The sequence below is a fragment of the Trachemys scripta genome, chromosome 3, assembly GCF_013100865.1.
Source record: "Trachemys scripta elegans isolate TJP31775 chromosome 3, CAS_Tse_1.0, whole genome shotgun sequence".
NCBI lineage: Eukaryota > Metazoa > Chordata > Testudines > Emydidae > Trachemys > Trachemys scripta.
In genome coordinates, this window is record NC_048300.1 from 102,851,998 (window position 1) to 102,879,330 (window position 27,333).

General features: G+C 42.0%; 1 protein-coding gene across 1 annotated transcript in view; it reads right to left on the bottom strand.

The window, feature by feature from the left end:
• PEX7 (peroxisomal biogenesis factor 7) overlaps positions 1–27,333 on the bottom strand; it is an 82,827-nt gene that overhangs the window by 42,806 nt on the left and 12,688 nt on the right. The window contains exons 4-8 of the mRNA XM_034765571.1: positions 17,262–17,339; positions 16,422–16,530; positions 7,310–7,416; positions 6,801–6,914; positions 3,883–3,938 (exon numbers count right to left, since the gene is read on the bottom strand). Of these exons, the coding sequence (XP_034621462.1) occupies positions 3,883–3,938; positions 6,801–6,914; positions 7,310–7,416; positions 16,422–16,530; positions 17,262–17,339 (464 nt within the window). The remainder of the gene's footprint in view (positions 1–3,882; positions 3,939–6,800; positions 6,915–7,309; positions 7,417–16,421; positions 16,531–17,261; positions 17,340–27,333) is intronic.

Genomic DNA, 27,333 nt, shown 5'->3' on the forward strand with positions numbered 1-27,333 from the left:
GAACAAATTGGAAAGCACTGTAAATCAGGTCAAATGAAATGATTCGTTTTACTCCACTTTTTGCACCTGGGTTTTTAAACAAAAGCAAAGGTGGACTAGATTCATAAAATTCCTAGAGGAGAAGGTGGTGCCGCCGCCACTCCCCATCTTACAAGTTTTAACCCGGTGGTTAGGATTCTTACCTGGGATGTGGGAGAGACAGGTTCAGTTCTTCCCTCTGCCTAACATGGAGAAGGGATTTGAACTTGTCTTCCACATTGCAGGAGCTTGCATTGGGCTATGTGATATTCTAGGACAAGTCTCTCACTCTCTCCAGTTGAAACAGTTCTGCTTTTTATAGTCATTGGAGCAGGGACTCCGATTTGGGTCTCCCACATCCTACATGACTGCCCTAAACATCAGTCCAGAGAATCATTTTCACACTCTTTCTCTGGGCCAAAGACTATCCATAGTAATTCATAATGACAACGGATACTCACTGGGCCAAGGAAAGAGTGTGAATGATTTTCTAGACTTCCCCAGACTAATCCATAGCTTAGTGGTTAGGGCACGTTCCTGCAACCTGGGTAGACCCCAAGTTCAAATCCTTTCTCCACGTCAGGCGAAGGGGAGCAATAAACGCAGGATACCTACGTAGCAATGAGTGCCCCAATAATTGGGCTAAAAGTGATAAGGAAAGCACCACCACCTCCCGCTCCTCCCATTTTGTGACCTCACCCTAAAACACTGAAGTGTTTCAGTAATGTCAAAACCAACCATTTCATATTGACATTACCAAAACATTTCAATTTTTCAGTTCTGTCAAAACTGTTCTGCAAACTGGTCAACCAAAACTACATATTTTGGTGAATTAGCCATTCACCAAAACAAACTTCACCTAATTCTAATTCTATACTCAGAGTAAATGCTGCAATTTTGGAAAGGATGTACTGTATTTTTCTTATGTAAGAAAGAAGTCAAATCCCTGCTTTAAGTACAAAACTCATTTCAACTTTAACTATGCAGACAACTAGCACCTCCTTAACAAAAGGTCTGTACGCTTGGCTACACTGTATTTCTTACTGTTCTTTGTAACAATGGTTCTTTTCAATGTGAACCAATGTATCAGAGTTTTGCAACTACACATTTTTTCTATAGAAATGTTTTTAGTTTCTGAACAATGTTGTGGTTTTGGTGTCTATAGTTACATTACTTTTTGATCATATGAGTAAGTTCAGTCTAAATTGGTCTCCTGAAGGTAAGCACATTTTTAGATTTCTTTTATTTCAAAATTATAGCATTTGCTACTGTGAGTGCTAGAGTCTAGTTAGAAGAATTCTCCCCTCCCCGATTAGTACATAATTTTAAGGTTTATCAAATTTTCAGCCTCCTGTCCCAGGTGCATTTAGATAGCTGTTAGTTCAAAACAAATACAGACTAAAACACTGAAGCTTTTAGATGACCATTTTCATACATAAAGTAAAATGTGGAAATTATTTTCCATACCAGTTCACAGAGACTCTTTTACTCCACCATTGTGATAGTGAAGTTTTTTGCTCAAAATGAAATTTGGAATTGGTGAAAAATTTCTTATTGACAATACAAGTGTGTGGAATCCTAACCAGAGAACAGATACAGTACTGGCACCAGAGGTTTAAGCTTCCTTACACTAACTGCTAGTATCCCTCAACTTTTTAAGGGACCACCTTTCCCTTCTGCTGATATTTCCAACAAGCAAGCCAGTTAGTTGCAATGAGCACCTGTCCATTAAGAACTGGATAGAGACCATCAATTGCTTCAGCCACCAGACAGTAAATATCTTTCATGAATGTCAACATGATCTGGATTCAAACTAGCCACCTAAGAGGTAAAAGAACTCTGTATCTCAGTCTTTTCTCCTTCTGCTTCAGAAATGCTTGCCAGACAAGTAGAAGTGTTGTTAGTTTGGTGTGAATGCCTGTTCTCTCCAGTGAAGCCTGCTGTTAGCCTAGTTAAAAAGAACTTAACTCATAAAACTGCTTATTAGTTTTCTAGGTCAAAGCATGGAGTTTTCACCCAATTTGGCATCATATCTTCAAGTCTTTTTCTTTTTCAAGCTCATATATCCCACTCTTCCTGTACTGAATCTTGGTTTTCTCTTCTTCTGTGAGGGATGATTAAATGTATCTATATATTAAGTGATGTTGGTTTTTATTTTGAGTATTTTAAGACGACTTCACCCTACACTTTCCTTTATCCTCTCTTCTCTCTCCTCTCCCTACCTTGTGACTATTCTGATAGAGGTGTATATAACAGCTAAGAAGCTTACTGTATTACACTGCCCTGCTATTCTGGACTGTATATATTTTCCTCCCTGCTCCCATCCTCCTTAACTTCTTCTGTCCTGACAGAATGAGTTGGTAAATTATTATATATTTTGATTTCACAAACCACATATGTTTAATAAAAATATTATGAAGAAATAAGGTAATAGCTTAAAGACCTAAACAGTATTAAAAATATAAGAACTCTACATGAAACTGCAGCATTTCCAGTACAGCAGAATGGTCTTGCCGTAAAGTTGTTTCAATATATACTGGATTTTCATGGTACCTGGAACAATGCAGCCTCATGATGCAACTTTTCACAATATTGTGTCTCAATGCTGCATCAATACCATTATAGCTAAGAATGGTTGTTCAGAAATGGAGTCGAGTGGAGTGAGCTGACTATGGCTAATACTATTATTTAGAAAAACAACACCAGGATGTATAGAACATATAATTTTTTATTATCTGTATTGTGGTTGTTTTTGGAAGGTCTCCTATCAGTAACTGGGAGCCCTCATGCTAGTCTATAATGAAAATAGATAACCCAAAGAGCCTGCAATCTAAATTAAAGCATCACTTAAATTTTGAATGATTTTGGAAAATTTGGAATTTGGAAAATTAGTAGAGTTTTCTACCACATTATTTGGGGGTAGTGTGAAGGAGGAGGGGAAGAAATTTAGCCCTAGTAATTAAACATAACATCTTCAATCTGCTTTACAGGATAAAAATTAATTACACCTCAAAACACACCCTTGAGTGGTAAATGTAAGTATTTAGTGGGGTACTTCATAGTATAGGATCATAAATTAATATAGCTTGTAGAGAGTGATGTCTTAATAAAATTAAGTGCTCTTATAAAATCCTTACTAGCACTATCAGTTTTATTGATGTAGCCAAGTTATTGTTACTGAAGTTCTACTGTACAATTCAATAGGTTTAAAGCTAAAAATATCATGAAAGTCCAAAGGCCTGTGATGTATCAAAGTTTTTCAGGCATGTACTGAAAGAGAGCGTGCAAGACTGAGCTTTCTCAAAAAAAGGAGGTGGAGTTTTCCTTCACAACAGGTTTAAATATAAATAGGTCACAAAAAGATAAGATAAGTTACCCAAATATATTCAATGAAGCGGTTGCTGCTACCTTCTTAATAAAAAAACCACATCACAAATGGACAAAATCCTGTTCAGCATAATGGTAGGAAAATGTTCACAAGCAGCATCTGTTAGGGCAGATATAATTCATAAAGGGCCACTGAGATAACCTTTAAATAGAGAAGAATCCATGCATTTGTAGCCAACTCATGAAAATGGAAAGCATGAATAATAATCTTGACAGCAACAGAGGGTCCTGTGGCACAGCTTATGCCCCCAATACTTCTGTTAGTCTTAAAGGTGCCACAGGACCCTCTGTTGCTTTTTACAGATTCAGACTAACATGGCTACCCCTCTGATACTTGAATCCTGACAGCAAACACTTAAGTGTGCCCAGTTTAGAACATTTTTCTATTGGCATAACAAACATACCCCATCTCTTATATATGAGACACAATCAAAAACAGATTCTCTTCCTACTCGCATGTAATAAAAGACACTGTACCTCACAGTAAAATCATAGGAGCAGGAGGCCAATAAAGTTGCATGAAATGGTGAAAACTGCAAGAAAAAAAGAAAAAGTACTTAACGCAAAAACCTGAGGTACATATTTATCAACTTTCCAGAAATAAATAATAATTAAGTTATCTTCATTAAGACGGCTTAGGAAAATACCACAACACACTGTAACAAAACAGGCTGCTTGCTTTAACCACTGAGCTTTAGCAATTATGCTTTAAACAATATGTAATCAGCTACACTATACTGGTAGGAATCCATTTCATTGTAGTGGTTGCCAGCTGCACTACTATAAATTAAGGACCTGACAGGGTTTCCATTAGGTATTTCCTTTGAGATAGTCACATAGCAGGCTATTAAACTTTACTTTGGGCTGACACTTTGAATGCCCTCTCAGGCTATAAAGAATGGTTCAGTAAAGCTGTGTGACCATTTTGGTTTTTCCAGCTCAGTTACAGCAAGACATACCCAAATTTGTATCACACTTCAGAAGACATTCAAGATAGATTTCACTGGCACCAAAGCCATACTTTGTCCGGAAATTCCTTTATTAATTAAGAAGATTGGAGTGAAGTTTGAAAACTGGCCATTACACAAAATAGCCTAATACACTTCCCCACAATCCAGGGCATATTATAGATTAAATTCTGCCATGGACTGTGGAGATGAGTACGTCCAAAAAATTGTAACAAAGAGGGAAGAGAAACAGGATAAAAATTGCCCATCTCAGCTCTGGCATCTTAACAGGGAATTTCCTAGGTTTCTAACAAAAATCTCAAATCCCTGAAAGGTAGTACACATACTAATCACTGATGTGCCTGGTAATTTACTTTACCTTTAAAGATTTGTATGTGTGGAATTTCCTTTTCTAAATGGTCCCAAGATCTGCCAAAGAGGAGACCTGCTCCTGCAGGTGTATATTGAGGGGTGTGGGGATGGAGGAGAGGAAAATGAGTGGAGGTGTAGTCATGGTGTTGGAAGAGGAGACAAAAGCATTCCCTTGATCTGCTAACCACATTTCCTTCTCATCCACCATGGAGGGGTAATCCTGATGCAGCAGATCTCCCTTGATTCTCAAAGGAAAACCTAGAGAGGGAATCCAAGCTCATGGCTCCCTTCCTGCAGTGGCTAGGAGGTGAATGGGGGTGGGACTCCACATCAACCTCCTCATGTCCACAGGACTTGAGCTCTCCTCTTACCATCCACAAGAAGGGCTGGAATGTGCAGCTGGCAGGAGGCTTAAGGTCAGCAAAGAGGATGGTCTCTCTTTGCTTTCTGCTGTACTGCAGCCCCAGAGAGGGGTGTCCAGCTCATGAAGACTCCCGCCCCATGAGCTTCTTCCCTCCCCCCCCCATCTCCTCCACTGTGAGACTTAAGAATCAAATCAGAGGGAGGGAAAGAGGAACAATGCAAACCCCAATTCCTACAAGACAAAATAGCCCGCCTCCTGACAAGCCCAAACAGGGCTCATCAAAGACAAACACATACTGAAGTTCACGGAGACCTAGAGGTGGCTCCCAATGAATCTCCTACGACCTGTGAGGTGGGTCAACAAACTCTTAAGGCTCATTGGGGAGTCTCCCCTCTTGTAGACCTCAGTCGGGTCACAGAAAAGGCAAGGACACCTGCGTCGCTCCATCCCCGCCCCCAAATTTCCTATAGTCTGCAGGAAAGCTCCTTTCCCATGGGCCTCAGGAGCATGAACAGTAAGAGCAGGAGACTTGAAGGCAACAAAAGAGGGGGCTCGTTGTCCCCATGATTTCACATATGTTCCATGGAGCTCTTGATTCATCAAGAATAACTCATCAGAGTTGATGAGCCATAGTGCTATTACTATTTAATATCATAAGAACCTGTCAAAAATCTTGAGAGCTGTGCTCTAGATATCAACTAGGAGAGTCTAGTAAGCTTGGGTAGTTTTTTCCAGCCACAAAGTGGGAAGGAAAATAAACTTGAAAATTCTGAACCCCTCTACTTTTAGGGTGCCACAGTTCAGAGCTAATTCACTTCAAACTGGGAGATAGGGGAAGGTTCTACCTCTGCTACCTCTGCTAACCCACCAATTTTGAGGCCAATGGCAAGAAAGGGAGGAACAACTGGGCTTATAATGGAAACTCATTTGCAAGCTTAATTTTGTGGTGGCTTTGTTGCTCCTTATTAGTGCCTTTCACCCCTAAAACACAACAGAGAGTCCTGTGGCACCTTTAAGACTAACAGAAGTATTGGAGCATAAGCTTTCGTGACTGAATACCCACTTCGTCAGACGCATGCAAAGTGGGTATTCACTCACGAAAGCTTATGCTCCAATACTTCTGTTAGTCTCAAAGGTGCCACAGGACTCTCTATTGCTTTTTACAGATCCAGACTAACATGGCTACCCCTCTGATACTTTTCACCCCTAAGGCTCCTCAAGCCCTTCTATACACACACAAATGTACACTCAGCAAGGTCTAAGCCTTATTCTACACAAATGCTGCTATCTCTAGAGTGGAAAGAAGCTGCTGTTAAACAGCACACAGCAATACAACAACACAATTTAAGAAAGGAATGAGGGAGTATAGTAGTTTCAGCTGAAACTACATGAAGAATTTAAGTTGACCAGGCTTTCTTTATGTTTTTCATTCTGTGGAGCCCTCTACAATGAAAAGATCATCTCTTGAAGCCACTCTCTCTCACAGCACCCCAAAAACTTATTTTGAATGTCAAAAGGTTGTTATGTGTGGACCATTAGGAAGGACTCTGAGAATAACTAGTCTGTGAACTATTAAACAAGCAAAAATCTTGGGTACCTGCTTACTTGCTTCTTTATTTCTAGTTCTTAGTTACATATATACTGTTTGCATCACTGACACTTTAATAGAAATTGGAGTCCATTGACAGGCTAAGACAAAGAACTAAACTTACTTTTACTCTCCTTACAGCATAGGTATGGCCAACAAGGTTGAATACTGGCTGCCGGACATTCCTCAAATCCCAACCTTTCAAATTACAGTCAACTGCGCCAGTTACCAGCAAATTCTGATTATTAAAACAAAACAAACACACATGCAGACACATTAGAACAGGATGACTATTAAACTGCAATGATTAAAATGCAGTCTACGAGATCTAAAAAGAAAATGGAAATGTAAGTTACAAATATGTTTACACACAAGAAACAATTTTGTAAACTATGCAAGTGTTTGTCTAACAGTGTAACCAAAGCTTGAGTCCTACCTATGCTATTTATCCCTGGGAATGACTCTTCTGGGATGTTAGTGACTGAAAATAATCTAATCAGCCACTAGACATGATTGTTACTCGCACATCAGTAGAGCTGAAGAGACATTGATGTGGCAGTAAAAGACCTTTACTCTTTAAGAAAAGTGGTTCATTTAGGGATGTTGACTGTAGTTTGGCACAACGCATTATACCTCGTCATATTTGCACCAGTCACAGCTCAAGATCTCAGCCTGGTGGCCTGGAATCACTACTTTGACTCCTGGCGTCTTCACATCCCAAATTCTTAAAGTCTGATCACCTGAAACAAAGGAATCATTGGTGACCCAAGGGTAATTGCAGGGAGTTTTCCCATTATAACTCTGAAATACTTTTTGTACTGGTCGATTTGAAGTGACAATAATTTGCTCGGCCTTCTACAAAACATAGGTCCTGGCATGAATCACTTACAGTCCAAACAAGAATGACTAATTATACACAAGATTCATTGAGAGAGACACAGGAAATGATTAGGGTTTTATCATTGAATTAACAAGATAATCAAACCTAACACCTAGCTTTGTTTTATCACTAGCACCCTCTGTTGCTTTCTCAATTTGAGTAGGTCTTGTAACAAGGATATGGGGTAAAAATTTCAAAAGGACTTAAGAGTATGTCTACAGAGAACACGTGACACACAGGGTTCTCACTACATAAGGCAGGATTCACTGAAGATTATGTGATCAAATAGCTCCCACCCTACTAATTTTACTTGCTGTAGTGGGACACATTTCATTTTGGGTTTTAAATTTCTCAGTGATATAATAATGGGCCTTTTTAAAAAATTATATATATATAAAAAGCTATTTTATCTTTGAAAGATGTTTTCCATCAGATAATACAGATTTTAAGAGGTAGCCTACATTTTGCAACCCACACTACTTGACAAGACACTTTACATTTTTGTAAGAGAATCAATACACAAATACATGTATAGTTTGGTCCATTACCTTTACAGTTAATCAAAGAAGCATTTTGAGGGCCAAAGATATTTGGAAAACTAGCCCATTGAGCCAACAATAATTTCAGCAGACTATAAGCAATCTCCCTAGTGGTAAAAAAAATTATACCTGACCATATGAAATAGCCATTATTTTTGACCTAGTAATCTGGAGGTAACACAGTGCAGCATACACAGATTTGGTGCCTGCCAGAAACAGTACTATCAATGCATGGCACTACTTCAGAAAGGAAAAATAATACCGGACATTATAATGCGACCTTACTACTGAGCCCTTTGCCCAATGGAAGAGTCAACACTAAAGCCAAAACTGGCTCCCCATTTCCCCAGCTCAGTTGCAGGTAAAAGGACTCACAAATAAAACACAAACCTTGAGCTGATAAACATTTGTAAAATGGACAGGACAGAACAAGGTTAAAGACTGTTTGAAGCATACCAAGTACAATCGTATTCATTAAGGGTCATCGCTAATTAGCATTCCGATTATAAGCAAACACAAAGATTCCCAAAAGTTTCCAATAAAAATGCATTTATTTATTTATTCATTCATTCATTCTACTTTTAGTAACAAGTCACCGCTATTAGGCAACATATTTTTGCTGGTCTGTTGGGTGGTTACTGAACACAGACTTGTCTATGTATTCTACTTGTGATGTTGCAGTCTATATGGTTTTATAAAAATATGCTAATGAGTGAATATAATGTAACTGGAATATGCTTCATGCAAAAGGTCTCCTGTAAGGTATCATTACAAAGCTTATAATGTACTGAGTGTGATCATCCTATTTGTATAAATGTACCACTCTTGTATCTGAAACTAGAAATATGAAATATAACTCTGAGGGCCTATTGTAATTATGCAAAGTGTGGGCCATTAATGGTGGTTTGGAATCTTGATGACTCCCATTAACCAGGACAATTGACTGCAGATGGCTGTGTTTTACCTGTAAGTCTTCCTGTATACGTGTGTGCTGGCAAGTGGGCAATGAAGTCTTGCAGTGATGTGATCATGTCACCTGAACTGGAATCCATCTTTAACCTGATGTCTGAGAAGGAGGGGGTGGGAACCCAGAGAGGGACAAAGGATTCCCGCCTTATGAAAAAGATATATAAATGGGTGGAACAGAACAAAGTGGAAGGAGCCATCATGAAGAATCCCCTAGCTACCACCTCAGGTAGGAACAGGGGAAAGAATTGTGCCCAGGTCTGGAAGGTGTCCAGTCTGAGGAAAAAACTTACTGAAGCATCTCTGAGGGTGAGATTATCTGTATTCAGTTTGATTAGACATAGATTTGTGCATTTTATTTTATTTAGTTTGGTGACTTACTCTGTTCTGTCTGTTACTACTTGGAACCACTTAAATCCTAATTTCTGTATTTAATAAAATCACTTTTTACTTATTAATTAACTCAGAGTATGTATTAATACCTGGGGGAGCAAACAACCATGCATCTCTCTCTATCAGTGTTATAGAGGGCGAACAATTTATGAGTTTACCCTGTATAAGCTTTATACAGGGTAAAATGGATTTATTTGGGTTTAGACCCCATTGGGATTTGGGCATCTGAGTGTTAAAGACAGGAACACTTCTGTTAGCTGCTTTCAGGTAAACCTGCAGCTTTGGGGCAAGTAATTCAGACCCTGGGTCTTTGCTGGAGCAGATGGGAGTGTCTGGCTCAGCAAGACAGGGTGCTGGGGTCCCGAGCTGGCAGGGAAGGCAGGGGTAGAAATAGTCTTGGCATATCAAGTGGCAGCTCCCAAGGGGGGGTTCTATGACAACCCGTCACACTACTTGATTCACCTTAAATTTTATAAACCTGTTAAAATAAAAAATGAAGATAATTAAACATCCACGCACTCACCCAAAGATTCCTAAAAAGAGATCACAAACACAAGTGTAAATTTCACCCCCGTGCATAGAGCTGGCCAATACATATATATCACATCAGTCCCACTAAGGAACTAAAGTTTACGTTAGACTTAAATGGTGCACAGGCTTTATGCTGGCTTTTTGTCAAATGGTGTTTTTCACCCAAACCTATAACCCACAGTACATAAAGTCCAGCAAGACAAGAACCAGTTAGCGCAATCAATGCCAGATTGTGCTGAGACAGAACGGTCACAATTCAGCAAGGCTAGATACTTAAGAGATTAATGAAAAATAACTGTCCTAAAGGCAAAGATGGGTCCAGCTAATGCAGCTTCAAATTAGTTTTCAAAGAACCAAATACTTTCAGCTGAAAGGTTTTTACTTAAATAATGAAACTGGTTTGATAAATACTACTGTCAGGAATCTGACCCTACTATAACTGGTCACTACATAGGAACAAACTGGATAAAAGTGGCTTTAAGCCACTGAAGAAAGAAGTTACCAGTAAGAGGTAACTTAAACACAAATATCCATGTACAGTATCTCAGCAAAACTCAAATAGAATTTAGCATTTACTATGGTATTGTCCATCCAAAGATCACTACTTAACATTAATTTAGTGTCACAACACAGCTTAAGGGTGGTAAGTATTATTCTTGTTTTTACAAATGAGGAAACTGAGGCACAGAGAGGGTACGATACTTGCTCAAACTCACACAAAAACCCTAAGATAGAGCGAAAAGCAGAACCCAAAGTGTTCTGACTCTCAAAACAATCCTTCTAGGGACTTTTAAAATGATCATTCAATTGGTTTTATTCAGTCATAAGAAATAAATTTGAACAGATGATCCAGCAAAGTATTAATGAAAAATGTTAGGATATATATAGCTTTAATTAAGGTCACTCAATAGGGCTATAATATATGCATGAGGCCCATTTTCACATAGCAAAGACTAGAAAGTAATTAAACACAACTGACTGCAAGAAATCCATAGTCTTCAATTTAGATTTTTCAGTCTGAGACAAAATGCTCTTCAGGTAGAATCTCAGTAAATCAAAGTAGTTTTGATCTTTCTCAAATATTTTACTGTACATTGTTCCTCTCTGAAAAAAAGTAAATGTATTTTCCTGCTGTACTTTTAAACACCCTTTTCCCTGTTGACAATCTCTACCATAGAATACTTTACTTGAGAATACTTTATAGCCACTAAGTGCTGTAGATAATTCTTTATCCTGGTTGGCACACACTATAAATAAAGGGCCACACATTTTTGGTATGATATTTCCCTACAGCTTGCAAAATTAGAAATTCATTTAATCAAGCGTACTTAGCACAAGACACATGAATTGACATGTAGTTAGATAATATTTCAAATGAATATGCACACTTCACTTTAACATGCATTTGATTTGACACAAACAAGCAAATTATGTATTTTTAATAGCTTGTAGTACAAGTGGCAATCAGTATTGCACTTAGAATTTGCCAAATTATATATTTTGCTTTTTAAAGGCATGCTATGTACAGAAAATACACATGCTAATTAATGCGTATTATTTTCCCCCCTCTTAAAAGTTTTCAATCTCCAAATACCATACAAACATTCAAGGTACTTTGTGGCAATATTTGTGTTTATATTTAGCATATTAAATAAATAAGCACAAGGCACTTCTAAGAAGTAAAGAAAAAGAGCACTAATTTTATGAGCAAAAGGCAGCCTTTTCAATAAAATATAAGAGTATCAATATATATCTATTCAGGAACTTATGTCTGCCTCACTTCCCATCACCACAAGTATTTGAGTCACACTTTGGTTTTGTTGGAAATTGGGTAAACCCAAATATCCTGGAATTTAAATGTCATTGTCCAAGGGTTGTTTTGCCTTGGGGAGCCACTTCTGGGGCAGAAATAAAGCAAAATCTGATTATTACATCTTCTTTCTTGATAGAAACACCTGAAGACTGGAGAATGTGATGGCAAGCCAAAATTGGGTCCAGAAACATTCATGGTGTAAACCACATATTAACAAAGAAATTATCTTGCAGACCACTCCCCTCTCATTCATGATCACTTGGGACTTTAACATCCCCTTTTTGCAATCATAACATACTACAACAATTATTTGCATGGAAGTGTATTTACATATTTTAACTTTTATTGCAAGCTTAGACTGGGGAGGGCAAAGTATGGCCCGCGGGCCGCATCCAGCCCGCCAGCCGTTTTAATCCGGCCCTTGAGCTCCCGCTGGGGAGCAAGGTCTGGGGCCGCTCCCCGCAGCTCCCAGAGGCAGTGGCACGTCCCCCCGCCCGGCTTCTACGTGTAGGGGCGGCCAGGGGGCTCCACTCCACACACTGTCCCCACCCCAATCGCCGTCCCCGCAGCTCCCACTGGCTGGGAACCGTGGCCAAAGGGAGCTGCAGGGGCGGCACCTGCGGACAGGGCAGAGTGCAGCAGAGCCGCCTGGCCGTGCCTCCATGTAGGAGCTGGAGGGGGGACATGCCGCTGCTTCCGGGAGCCACTTGAGGTAAGCGTTGCCCCAAGCCTGCACCCTGAGCCCCTCACCCGCCCTCCTAACCCATCGGTCCCAACACAGAGCACCATCCTACACCCAAACCCTTCATCCCCAGCCCCACCCTAGAGCCTTCATCCCTCCCACACACCCCGCTCCCCTGCCCCAGCCCAGAGCCCCCTCACGCACCCTGAACTCCTCATTTCTAGCCAAACCCTGGAGCCTGCACCCCCAGCCAGAGCCCTCAACCCCTGCCGCACCCCAACCCCAATTTCATGAGCATTCATGGCTTGCCATACAATTTCTATACCCTCGGGCCAAAAAGTTTGCCCACTCCTGGCTTAGATTCTGAGAAAAAGAAGAGCCTACACCATGTAACCAGCCTGCTTTCTGAAACCAGAGTTTAGGAACCTCTGGGTTACATAATCTGGTTAGTAAAAAATGTTTTCAAAGACTCTAGTAAGAGATGTTAACATTTTCAGAAAGGTAAATCTCAAACACAGACACCCCACCCTTACTCTTTGGTGACAAGAACAATGCAGGCAGAGATGCCATACAAGGGTAATAATGCTGTCACACTCTCATACATAAAGTGTGCTGAACACAGGTGTTTACAAAGTATGCAGACTGAATTTGTTTGTTCACTCAAACCAGAAAAGCTGCAGTTCCAAACCTTTTCTCTCAATGTATGCAAATTCCACAGTAAAGACCAAACCCTTCTCACAGCACCAGAGCACTTTCCATCCTGCGTTTGCAAAATGACTCCTTGAGGAAAGACTACAATAAATGGAGCTAAAATCAGGATGAATGAGGGAGAATCTTGCAGAGCATATACTACTTGAGACAATCTTTTCTTTCCCTTGCACTCATGACTTGTTAAAACTGTAATGAAAACAGTCAGTGCTTACCCTACCCAATAAATGTAATGACTGCATTAATTATATATACATGAATGCAGCATTAAAATTGAAGTCGTAGAAGATAAAGACTAGCTATTATGCTAAGCGTTGCTGGGCTTTGTCCAGTACAGAACAGACTCTTCATTTCCAAGTTACCAATGCTGTGCAGTATTGGACAGCATCACTGTTATGTAATTAGAAAAAAAAGATACTTGTTAGTTCCTCTTGCTGGCAAATTTAAAAGGACAATAAGAATTTGTTGACTCTATAAAGGATGAACTTTTTAGTGAACTAAAAGAACCAGGCACAATCTATTGCTCTGCAGTGGTTGAGGATCATTGCGCTGCATTGATTTACATTTGGCTATAAGCTAATGATGTGAGCATTCGGCACCTTCTTTATGTGCTAGTCATCACTTTGGTCTCCAGGTAGAAAGAAAGACCTTCTGGACAAACGACACAATGAGTCATTAAACCCTTTTAGCCATCAGGCCGTTGTTATTTATGTCATGTCTTTAATCACATTTTCCACATGACTGGTCTTTCGATGTCAGCCAGACATTTATTGGGCCCCTGAGCTGATGCAGCACATCCACCTGATCTCCCAGCTTATTTTATCATCTCAGAAACTGCTATTGACATCAGAATAGAATTTATTTACATACACTGAATTAACGGCTCCTATTTGTTAATATTTTCAAACAACAACAGTTAAGAGGCAATCAAATAACCAGCTCGAGTACAAACCATTGCACACAATAATAGCAACATTGTGAAGTGCCTCACACATCTTTCAAAATGTGAAATGCAAGTATATTAGCTACTAAATAAACGTTAATGTAATTGAAATACCAGCCAGACATACTCCATTCTCCTGTCCACTCCACACCAGTTGAATCTTGCTGCACACTGATATGACTTACTTAATTTGAGGACTTTTAATCAAACTAAATATTTCTCAGGTAGCATTCATTCCTTTTTTCATTTGGCTTACATTTCAGCATGGCAAGGGATCCCCTTCTTTCCTTCTCCTCCCCCATTTTCTTAAAAGAAAAATAATACATTGAAAATGAATTTATCATCCCTAGAACCAAGGAACTAACAATATCAGCTTGAGCCAAATATAGAATAGTTCCAACTTTCTCAGGCAGCTGATATAGGACTCCGTCTCAATATCGACCTGAAACAAACTCACTGGTCCAGCCCAGGGCCTTTTTTGAGTAGTGAACCTTTCTCTCCACCCTCACAGCATTCACAAAAGGAGACTAGATAAGAACAAACTTATTTTCACTTTCCCCCCCAAGAGGACTGAAATGCAGAGGAAAAGAAGTGTACAATAGTTGTCCTCCATCTATTTCCATAGCAGTGCCAAATGCTTAACAAAACACTTCAAAGTTAATTAAGTTTGTATCAGGACTAAACTTTTGTTTAAATTGTGGAATAAGTAAATTGTTAACCAGAGATCACCATTTTCCTAACAGGTAAAAAGCAACAGACGTTGGGACACGAAACTAATTTCTGGCTTAAAATTCTGAAACTTCATGGTGTGTGTGAGTGTGCATCACACAAATGATTCATCTAAAGCACTTCAGCACGCTTCTGGATGAACCTGAAGGGGGGCGGGGGGGAGGGGAGGAGAGAGAAGGGGTCCAAAAAACAGGCAGAGGAGGAAGTTCAAGTATTCCCTTCCATCCCTATTCTGGTCAAAATTTCTGTGTGACAAGTTTTCAGGCCAGCACTTGTTCCTAGTGAAACAAAGTTTATTGACCTTTTATGTCTGTTATTAAGTTTGAGGATCCTGAAAATCTAAAATGAGGATCCCTGTCTCCTATTCTCCTCCACCACCACAACTGGAGAAGACCTAGTGAGTAGACGTCAGTTGGCTCCAACACCATCCTCTATCCTGAGTGTAAGGGCAAAATACCTTTAACCACCCAAAAAGTGAAGTGATCACCTTGAAAATGCACTGTCTGAGTTGCTTTAGGAAATGCCATTTGGACTTAAGAGCAAGAAACCATCAGAGTTGTTCATTTACTGGACAGAATAGCAATGGATGTGTCATTACTAACGGCATGAAAAGCTCCATTATATGTCTACCATTGTAAAGCCATTTTGTAAAGATTTAAAATAATAAAAAACTGAAGGATACTTCTCCGTATAAAACCTCTCCTTTTTATTCAAGTTCATTGCTGGAGTTAATTTATTCAGTAGAACATCATATATTTTATTTGGATATAAAGAGGGAGATTTAACAGTATTCTGAGTGCATCAGTTTCTTTCATATGACAACTCTGGGTACGTCTACACTGCAATTAAAAACCCACAGTTGGCCTGTGTCAGTGGGCTCGGGCTAAGGGGCTATTTAATTGCAAAGTAGATGTTCTGGCTTGGGCCCGAGCTCTGGGACCCTCCCACGGGCCTGGTCCAGCTGCAGGTTTTTAATTTTATCACTTTGCAGTCCTTCATTTGGCCCCAAAGAGACTCAACACATTTTTTTTGTATTAGTCAGCAGGATCTACAAAACTGGCAGGAGGCAGAAAAAGTAAAATTGCTGATTTTCTTTCCTGAGGACAGGGCACAGCAATACATAGTAGTATATTATACCATGATTCTTAAACGGAGGTCTCATACTTTAGGGCAAATGGTCTACTGCTACCATGGTTTTGGAGACAGTCTTTTAAAGATATGTCAGAATATACAAGAAAGCATAAAGCACATCTTAGCAGCCAAAAACAAAAAATTATGAGTGGGAAGGGGAGTTGTATAAATGCAATAGTGTGAAAAACTGCCTCAGGATCACTGAAGTGAAGTAAGTGCTAGATAACTGCTGATCCCAGTTGAGAAACCAACAGAAGTGATTTAAGGATCACAACAGAACCTACAAATCCATTCCATGGCTATACATTTCTCTTTTCTTTCTCCATTTTTAAAAATGTGATACACACCACCATCTGCTGGACAAAGTGAGAAATAATTCAATACAATGCAGGCTCTTTCGACTTGAATGCCATTTTACTATAATATTTACCTGAGGCAGATGCAAAACAGCCTGGGATGTGCGGAGACCATATAGTGCTGTAAATGATGCCTTCGTGGCCTTTAAAAGTGCATAATGACCGCCCCACAGTTGGGTCCCACTAAATAAAATGAAAAACAAAAGTCTGCAGGTGGAGAATAGCAATATTTAAATCAATTATTTATTTTGGGCTAAACACAACTTTCCAAGGCGGCTATTAAAATGTACACTTTTATTCTACTGGGGTTTCTGTACAATAAAAAGAAGAGGTTTTCACATATGCATTCCCAAAGAAACTAATAAATTTTATGCAAAGAGACCAGAATCTCTCAATATTTTTATATTATAGATAGATATAAATATAATATTTTTTACTGTGTCCATCAAACAGTATATCTGGGCACCCAACAAAACTGAAAATATTTCAATTATCCTTTGAAATGTGTCTGGTCTTTCTGCTATTTAGATATTTTGGGGCTAACAGGCATGCATGCTTCTATATTATTAGAAACAAAAGTTAAAAACGTATCTGTCTAAAGGCCCCATCTTACAAATAGCTTAGCCCAAAATCTCCCAGGGATTTCTTTGGGAATTCTATGTCACGCTGGACTGCAGGATCTTCCCTTTAACACACATCATTGAAAGAACTCATGTGTTTTGAAAGTGTACAGATATGAAGGGCAATGCAGCAAGCCAAATTTAAAAAAAAATGACAGCATCAGTTTAAGTAAAGAGGAAAGCAGAAGGGACAGAAAACTGCATAAGAGAGGACACCGTTTCTCAACACAAATTAAGAACTACAAGTTCCAAAACAAATCACAGTGCTGACCTTCTATAAAAAAACAGACATACCAGTTTGGCAGTTTGATCCCATGAACCAGACACCACTACCTGTTCTCCTCTAGTTTGGCTCCAGTCAACACTGTAAACCTATAAATATTACAACAGGTTAGTTTAGAACAGCATAAACATCCAATTTTAATACTCTGCCTAGCCAGAGTTTCATAAAGCATACCTGGATTTTTAGTTTGTATCACAATCAGCTGGAAATGTGCACATCTGGAACTAAAGAGCAGTCATGAAGCCACTTAACTGTGCAGAAAATTAAATTTAACATTTCAAACAGTTTTTTCTTTATGAGTTCTGCTTTTTGTTGTACATAGGTACCCAGCAACAATTCCTCTTAAAACTAGGACTAATGAGGAAACAAGTTTGAGTTGTGTTATTTATTTGTTGTGGAAAGATTCATTAGTCACTTCTTAGCGTATCTCTACACTGCAATTAAAAACCCCACACCTGGCCCAGGCCAGCTGACTCAGGCTCACGGGGCTTGGGCTAAGGGGCTATTTAATTGTGGAAGAGATGTTCCAGCTTGGACTCCAGCCTGGTCTCTGGGATCCTCCCACCTCACAGGGTCCCAAGCTGGAGCCCAAACAAGAACGTGTACCCCACAATTAAAAGCCCCTTAGCCCAAACCCCAGTCAGTTGGCACAGGCCAGCAATGGGTTTTTAATTGCAGTGTAGACGTACCCTTCAAGAATTCAAAAATCTCTCATTTTTTATATACACAAAGTGAAACAGAACTTTATAGTTGGCCTGTTTGGAAACATCTTGGTATGTTTAATAGAGAAATTTAAAAGCTGAAATCATTACATAGAATTTGATACCTCTGAAACTCTTCTCTCTCATATAATATATAAAAAACTACATTAGAAGAAAGTTCAAGTTGCAAAGTCAAGCACCCAAAAAACTAGGAAATGCTGCAATTAAAGTTGAACACACAATCTTAATTTGCCTGCCTTGTGCACATGCCTTATAACAGTCTCCTTGCTCAGGCAGTCCCAGTCTTTCCCATCCCTCTGTTCAAGAAAGTCCTGCTCAGCCCCTTGTTCCTGCGCTAAGTACAACCCACCTGAAATCAGTGGGTTTGCACTCAGCACAACTAAGCCATGCCGCTGCTGCCCATGGTACTGCAGACACAACTACTATTTATACTCACGCTAGCTCAATGACAGCTAGCACGAGTATGTGTATGCAAGCTGGGAATCACACCCTTAGCTCGTAGTGTAGACGTCGGCCAAGAGAGCCAATCACCATAAATTGGGTTTGCAGTGTATTCTAAAAACGGTCTAATCTCTTCTGGTATCTTATTCCACAGTTGAGATCCTTAGATTGAAAATACTTTACCTCCAATCTTTCATGATAGGTTTTGTTAGTACTTTATTGTCCCAGAAAAGCATAGCTGTCCTGGTAGGTAATGGATACAGAAGTAAATACAGATATACTGGATAGCTGGATCTCAACCCATTAATGGTTCTGAAGATAAGGAGTAAGGCCTTAAATAGACATTGAAAATGAACCATGAGCCAGTGCAGAGCACATTAGTTTTGTCTACACTGAGGACATTTACTGGTACATTCAAACTATTTTTAATTTTGGGGACTGTTAATAACGCCAGTGGTGATGTTCTTATGGTAGCTTGGCCTGCTGAGATCACTGATCTCTACACAAACTGGAGAGTCTACATTGCTTCCATCTTCAGTTTCTCTTAAGCCTTGTCTACACTAGACACATTTACGATAGTACATTTACTGTGGTACCAAGCAGTTTGTTCCCTCCATCCATTGTAATACACCTCACATCCGCACACAAAAGCGCCCAAAACAGTTCATGAGTATACCATATGCTGTTCGGAGCAGACTATGCTACAGCAAGACCAAAAACCATTGCATTCTGAATCATTTCAGCAACAGTGTGGATAGCTGAAACTGTTCAGCTAGTTCTGGCTATTGTCCAACAGCCCACCAGTCACAAATGGTAGCATCTACCCACCAGTTTGTGGAACTACTTTTGAGAGTTCTGACACCAACTAAGGGATAGATACCAAAAAGCACTGAAAGTAAATCAGTTTAGTGCTAATGGGAAGGTGGAACAAACCTACAAGTATTCTTAATATGATTCGGTGTTAGGGTAGTTGCACAAGAAGTCTGTGCTTAAATTGGTGCAACACAATTGATTCAATTCTCTAGTGTGTATGAGATTTTATAGTGAATTCTGATAATCCAGTTCTAGTGTTGCCAAATATTTATATAGCTGTTGCTGGATCTCATCTGAGAAGAAGGGAATGAAAGTTCCTAGCTAGCTGAAGTGGAAAGAAAGCAATTTTTTGCCATGGTCACTATAAAGGTTAACGATTGATCCATTGGGACCTAAGCCTTCACACCACTTTGATGAACAAGGAACAGATGCTTTTGATGGGAGGAGAGATCAGCATTCCAGTAAGTTAAAAGCATTTCCCCCTTCCAATCAGTATCATTTCAACCTATCCTGGTTTCAGTTTGAGCCAGCTGTTCTTCATTTAGGTGTTGATTTCTTGTAAATAGATTATCAAAGGTGTTTATTGCTTATGTAGAAAAGGGATACAAAGATGATACCCAGATATGTGTATTACTGCCAGTGGTAACTCCAGTTGCAGCAAAATCTTCATGCTTTTATGTGTACCGGACAATGGTACACATACCAAATCCTACTAAAACCAAAGATACACTAGATGCCTCACAAACCACAATGTTCCTGCCCTGAAGATCTTACAATCTAACTAACAAGACAGTCAAACAGTAAATCAATAGAGGATATATGAACAAAGTGTTAAGACACAAAACTTAGTAAACAAAACAAAAAATACCTACCAGTTTCTCCAAACTGTTCCTGTATCCCCCTATGTTTTGTATGTGTCCAAGCCAACCTGCCCCACAGTGGCTGACCTGAAGAGCCCTCCTTTCAAACACGCCCCCCGCAGAGAAAAATCCCCCTTCTCAAAAGGAAATGAGCATGTACCCACTCACAATTTAAAAAAAGGAAATGCTATAAAGTTGTCCAAACTGGTTCTCAAGAGCTTGTCTACACTGTGTGGTCATGTGCACAAGAGGCATGTGATTTCCAAAAGCATATCTATGTGTTGCACTCTAACTGGCTCACGTGGATCCAACAAAAAGTTCCCTAGTCCACATTAACATAGTGCAGGAAACACTACATTAACACACACTGAGAAATTTTTGTTCACACCAACAGGATCTACAGGTGCCAACACACTGGAGCTCTTTAGAAATCATACTCCTCTAGTGCATGTCATATCATGTAGACATGCCCTAAGCCTCTGCAAAAGGGAGATAGGCAACTGCCGTGGCTGGAAGTAGCACATCTGTCTGCCTGCCTCCTGGAGGTTGTGACTCTGCCCTGGATAAATTGGGGAGCTCCTGTCCTATGTGGTGCCCCCCAAGAGGCCATTGTGGCCATGTGGGGGATCTAAGTAGTGGGTAAAGCAGGGATGGGGGAAGCGACCACCAAGCCTAGATCAGTTCTATATCCAAACTCTCTGCCACGCCCCCCCGCACCACACACACACACACACACACACACACACACAGTTACAGCTGCCTCAGAAGTTACTGGATTGAGCAATGGAGGAAGGACTAAGAATGCAGCAGAAACCCTAACTTTCAGAATTTCCAGATAACAGTTTTCAATCTTAATTCTCATCTGTGTATGTCCAGTAATAGTTGATACATATCAGCTAAGGAGAAGAGGAAAGTAAAACCTTAACCAAATAGGCATTCCAATGAGATTTCAACCCTGTTGGAGTAAATCAGTGAATTAATTTAGTTCTGGTTATTCATGAGGTGCAGTAATTGGCTGAAAGGAAAATAACACTGATAATAAAGATGTGCATTTATATTAAAATTGTTTACACTTCTTGAAGTGGGAGGACTGAATCTTATTTGGAAGATGAAGTCGATTCCTGCCAATCTTACCATTAAGACATAATAAAACTCAATGGCAGCATTCCTTAGAAGTATCAGAAACGGATTAAGAAGGCAGTCAGTCGTCTTTAAAAGCATTGTCTATCCATGTTTACCAGAAAATATTAATTATATTCCTATTAAGATCTGGTCTCTCTTAGTGCACCACTTATAAGAACTGATCCAATTTTTCCATCTCTCAGAATAAACAGTCAGCCCATGTGTCCTGCACCGTCTTTCTAACCCATGGTTGACTGTCTCTGACTCCCTGCTCTCCCTGTTAAACCAAGAAGTTGCTTGAAAAACTCTTGTTTTAAAAACAGATGGTGCAGCAGAATTAATAATCATCCTAGGGCTAGAATTACAATTATAAAATGGCATGGAGAAAAGGAGAAGAATGAGAAGCAAGATTTTAGGGGCAGTGATCACATCTTCCCTACATGTTTATACAACCACCAACAGAATAGAGCCCCACTCCTGTTTGGAAACCATGGACACTATCATAAATATAAAATAAATAAAATCATAACTGAACTGTCTAACAAAAAATTCATGCATCCAAATTCTTTATCTGCAGAGTGTTTTTTTTTAAATAAACTAAAGCAGCAATAAAATTCAAAGCAGCAAGGTTACACTGGAACACCCACAAGTCTCAGGTGGTTTCGGACTTCAGCTTTGTGCCTCATTAGGCCCTTCCTGAGGCTTGTCATAACTGGATCCCATATCTAGTTGTGTGTTGTTGCTCTCACATCCACCAGCTCACCAAATGAGGATAATGCTTTTTATCTAGCTAATCTGACAGTAATTCAGACAATAGAGAAGGATCGAGCTGATGGTAACAAAAGCAATGTTTAGTTGTGCAGGGGGAGTGGCTAGGGAGGCATAAAGAGGATTCATGGGGTGGTTGGTATAAGTGAAAAGTCATTGGAAAATAAGCAACTGTGTAATATAAAAACAACAGATAAATGTAACGTGCCCTTTTAGAAAAGTTATAAGCATACTAAAGACTGTGGAGTGCGTTAAGTTCTAAAAAAATATAATTAAATTAAAAAGGAAATGAGACAGACCTCAAATGGAATTCAATGCAAGGCAGTATTGCTAACAGCAGCTAATCAATTAAATAACAGATCCAAAGGAAAAACTTAACAGTAATATACCATTATGTCTCTAGCCTGTAGCGCTTGCATAAAGACATTTTACTCAGTTTTGCACAGGGAACCTAAGGCTACCATACATCCGGATTTCCCCGAACATGTCCGGCTTTTCATTCTTTAAATAGCCGTTCGGGGGGGATTTCTAAAAATCTAAAAATGTCTGGGATTTCCCCCCCGGTCGGCCATTTATAGACCAAAAAGCAGCGGCCAAGCACCGCTCGGCAGCCAAAGCCCTTTCCCGGCTCCCCCCATCCCCTGCAGCCTTAGCACGCCGCCCGGCCCCGCAGCTGTCCACCCCTCCCGCAGCTCACTTCCCCCTCCTCCCCTCCCCTGAATGCTCCGCCCCTCTGCTCCTCCCCCTCCCCTGCTTCCCGCGAATCAGATGTTCGCGGGAAGTCTGAAAATAAGCAGGGGCAAGCGGGCAGCAACAGGTAAGCTGGGGTCGGGGGGGATGCAAGGAGGAGGGCTCCAAGAAGGTGCAGCGCGGCCCAGTCCGGCCCTGGCCGAGCGGCTCCCTCCGGCCCTGGCCAAGCGGCTCCGGCCCCAGCGGTTCTGGCCCGGCTCGGCTCGGGCCCCGGGGCACCGGCCCCAGTTCCGGCCGAGGGTGCCGGCTGAGCACCCCCGGCTCCATCCCCAGCGGCTCCGCCCTGGCTTGGCTCAGGCCCCAGGGCAAGAGCCCCGGGTCTGGCCAAGTGCACCAGCCCTGGTGGCTCCAGCCCAGCTCGGGCCCCAGGACGGCGGCCCCGGTTCTGGCCAAGCACCTCCAGCCTGGCCCCGGCTGAGCACCTCCAGCCTGGCCCCAAGCCCCACGACCCCAGCCGGAGCTCCGGCCGGAGCGCAGCCCGATTCCTGGGCTCTTGCTAAAGCCGGCCCTGGTCAGGGGACAGGGAGGGGGGGTTGGATGGGTCGGGAGTTCGGGGGGGGCTGTCAGGGGGGCAGGGGTGAGGTTGGGACAGTCAGGGACAGGGAGCAGGGGGGTTAGATGGGTCGGGTGTTCTGGGGGTCCTGTCAGGGGGCGGGAGTGGTTGGATAGGGCGTGGGAGTCCCGGGGGTCTGGGGGAGGGGGTGTGGATATGGGGCGGGAGTGTGGAGAGGGGTCGAGGCAGGCAGGGAGCAGAGGGGGTTGGATGGGTCGGGAGTTCTGGGGGTCCTGTCAGGGGGCCAGGAGCAGTTGGATAGGGCATGGGAGTCCCGGGGGTCTGTCTGGGGGCGGGGGTGTGAATATAGGGTGGGGGTGTGGATAAGAGTCTGGGCAGTCAGGGGACAGGTAGGGTCCTAGGGGGGCAGTTAGGGTGGGGGGTTCTCAGGAGGGGGCAGTCAGGGGACAAGAAGCAGGGAGGCTTAGATAGGGGGTAGGGTCCTAGAGGGCAGTTAGTGGCAGGGGTCCCAGGAGGGGGCAGTCAGGGGACAAGGAGCAGGGGGGGTTGGAGGTCCTGAGGGGGGCAGTCAGGGGGTGGGAAGTGGGAGGCAGTGGATGGGGGCGGGGCAGGGGTGGGGCTCCCCCCACCCCAGGGTCCTCTTTTGATTGTGGAAATATGGTAACCTTAGGGAACCATGATTTAGTCCTTATTGTATAAGGAAAACTATGACAATACACTTTGTATTTTTCTTCCTGTTTCTAATTATAGATTTTCCTCAATACCAAAGCAGGTGAATGCTGCAATCAATCATGTCTACCAGGAATCGCTGCTTAATCTGAAAGTATCATTGGCTAGCATGTTATTACTGTATCAGCCTTGGTATAAAGGACAATGCAGCATATTAAAATGAATGGTCAGTACTCCTCTATTAGGCCTTGGCTAGACTTGCAAGTTACAGCACTGTAAAGCCTCCCCCAGCGCTGTAACTCACTCCCCATCCACACTGGCAGGGCACTTACAGCGCTGTATCTCCCTGGGTACACCGCTGCAGGTACTCCACCTCCCCGAGAAGCATAAGAGATACAGCGGAGCAGCTACGACTAACGGGTGCGAGTGTAAACACTTGCAGCGCTGTACTAATCAATCATCTTCTCAAGTGGCCAATCCTGTCCATTGTTGTGACCGGCTGCAGGAATGCGGAAGTGCTGGTTTCAAAGCTCGTACCACAGAGAAAAAGTGAGTGAGTGAGTGAGTGAGTGAGTGAGCAGGGGGCCGGGAGTTCGGAACTTGCAAAATAGAGTGCTGACGCCCCAAAAAGCACACTCTCTCCACCCCCACCCCACCGCATCCATTTTGAAAAGCACGTTGCAGCCACATGAATACTGGGATAGCTGCCCATAATGCACCGCTCCCAACACAGCTGCAAATGTTGCAAGTGTGGCCACGCCACTGCGCTGGCAGCTGTCAGTGAGGACAGACTGCAGCGCTTTTCCCTACTCAGCTGTACGAAGACAGGTTTACCTCACAGCACTGTACAGCTGCAAGTGTAGCCAAGGCCCAAGCCAGTGGTTTTCAAATTATTTTCTGGCGACCCCATTGAAGAAAATTATTGATGCCCACGACCCAGGGGGATGAGGGGTTTGGGGTGTGGGAGGGGCTCAGGGCTGGGGCAGAGGGTTGGGATGCAGGGTGAGGGCTGCAGCGATGAGGGGTTTAGGGTGCAGGAGGGGGCTCCTGGTTTGGGGGGGCTCAGGGCTGGGGCAGTGGATTGGGGTTCAGGAGAGGGTCAGGGCTCTGGGCTGGGAGTGCAGGCTCTGGGGTGGGGCCAGGAATGAGGAGTTTGGGGTGCAGGAACGGGCTCTGGGTTTCGGCGGAGCTCAAGGGAGGGACAGGGGGTTGGGGCATGGGGTTACCTTGGGTTACCTGCCTGTCCTGGCACCGTGGACTGCACTGCGCCCTGGAAGTGTCCAGCAGCAGGTCCAGCTACTAGGCAGAGGTACGCAAGAAGCTCCGCGTGGCTCTCACCCGCAGGCACCACCCCGCCCCCCCACACCTCCCATTGGCTGGGAACCAGCCAAAGGGAGTGCAGATCCACTGCTCGGGGCACGGGCAGAGTCCCGTGACCTCCCGCACCTAGGAGCCAGACCTGCTGCTGGCCGCTTCCAGGACGCAGCGGGTGTCAGAACAGGTAGGGACTAGCCGGCCTTAGCCGGGCAGCACCGCCGATGGGATTTTTAATGGCCCAGTTGGCAGTGCTAACCAGAGCCACCGCGACTCAGTGCCTTACATTCCGCAACCCACAACTGGGTTGTGACCCGCAGTTTGAAAACCACTGCTCTAAGCCACAATATCTGTTCAACTGAACTGATGTAATAAATTCTGGCTCTATCTGCTAAGCAAATGGATGCAATCAGAGAGCCCACATTTTTGTCTTAATTTTGATTCTACTTATGATTGCTTAGATTTTGAAAAGTGAGAACATACACGATACTACACTATAGAGAGGTATTTTTTTCCAAAAATTAAACACACATCACAAACAAGAATTTGTAGGATAGGTTCCATGCAATATTCACTCAAAAACCCTAAAAAGCAAGAAAATCCCAAATTATAGCCCACTTCTCAATTGTACTCTAATGCTCACACAGCATGTTTCCACTGATAATGGACTCGTCATCACAAGGAACATCTTTCTGCCTCCAACAGCTATGGGAATACAGTACACACAACACATCCATTCCCCTCACATTACTATACAAAACCTTAGTTATGAACTCACGAACACTTAAATGTTCTCATCAACCAGGAGCACTTACTAATGTTGCTGAGGCTGTTAAGGCTATAGACTGTGATTATACTACTGATCCCTATGTGCTTCAACCACAACTCATCCCAATTTGTCAGCTTTCAAAAAATTAAAACAAAAAACAAGAAGGATGTTATAAGAATACTGATGGAAAAGAGGAGGCGGCAGGGAGAGGCAAATAAAACAGACCTATTGGGACAACACTGATTCTTTAATTCTCCATTTTGTGAATAAATACCATACACTAGAGTCATAAATAGATAGGTTCCTATTTCCACATTTCTCATTGTCATATTTTATACAGAATATTTCCTCCAGTGATGAGATCTGCAGATAGCCCACTACAAGGACAACATTTAAGCCCAAGTCACCTCTTCCTTCGCTAAATAAGGATACTTCTTTCCACATCTGATAGCTGAATCTCATAATATTCCACTTTCATAGATTCATAGATTCTAGGACTGGAAGGGACCTCGAGAGGTCATCGAGTCCAGTCCCCTGCCCGCGGCAGGACCAAATACTGTCTAGACCATCCCTGATAGATATTTATCTAACCTACTCTTAAATATCTCCAGAGATGGAGATTCCACAACCTCCCTAGGCAATTTATTCCAGTGTTTAACCACCCTGAAAGTTAGAAACGTTTTCCTAATGTCCAACCTACATCTCCGTTGCTGCAGTTTATCCCATTGCTTCTTGTTCTATCCTTAGAGGCTAAGGTGAACAAGTTTTCTCCCTCCTCCTTATGACATCCTTTTAGATACCTGAAAACTGCTATCATGTCCCCTCTCAGTTTTCTCTTTTCCAAATTAAACAAACCCAATTCTTTCGGCCTTCCTTCATAGGTCATGTTCTCAAGACCTTTAATCATTCTTGTTGCTCTTCTCTGGCCCCTCTCCAATTTCTCCACATCTTTCTTGAAATGCAGTCCCCAGAACTGGACACAATACTCTAGTTGAGGCCTAACCTATATTGAGGTGTTAGTATGTGATATTAGCCAAGTTTCATACCAGAAAGAGATAAACATATCTAAAGTTCATATCTAGGTTCATAGAGGATAGGTCCATCAGTGGCTATTAGCTAGGATGGTCAGGGATGCAACCCCACACTCCGGGTGTCCCTAAATCTCTAACTGCCAGAAGCTGGGACTGGACAACAAGGGATGGATCACTTGATAATTGCCCAGTTTTGTTCATTCCCTCTGAAGCATCCAGCACCATCAGAAGACAGGATATTGGGCTAGATGGATCATTAGTCTAACCCAGAATGGCTGTTCTTATGTAAAACTACATCTCTAGTCAGCAA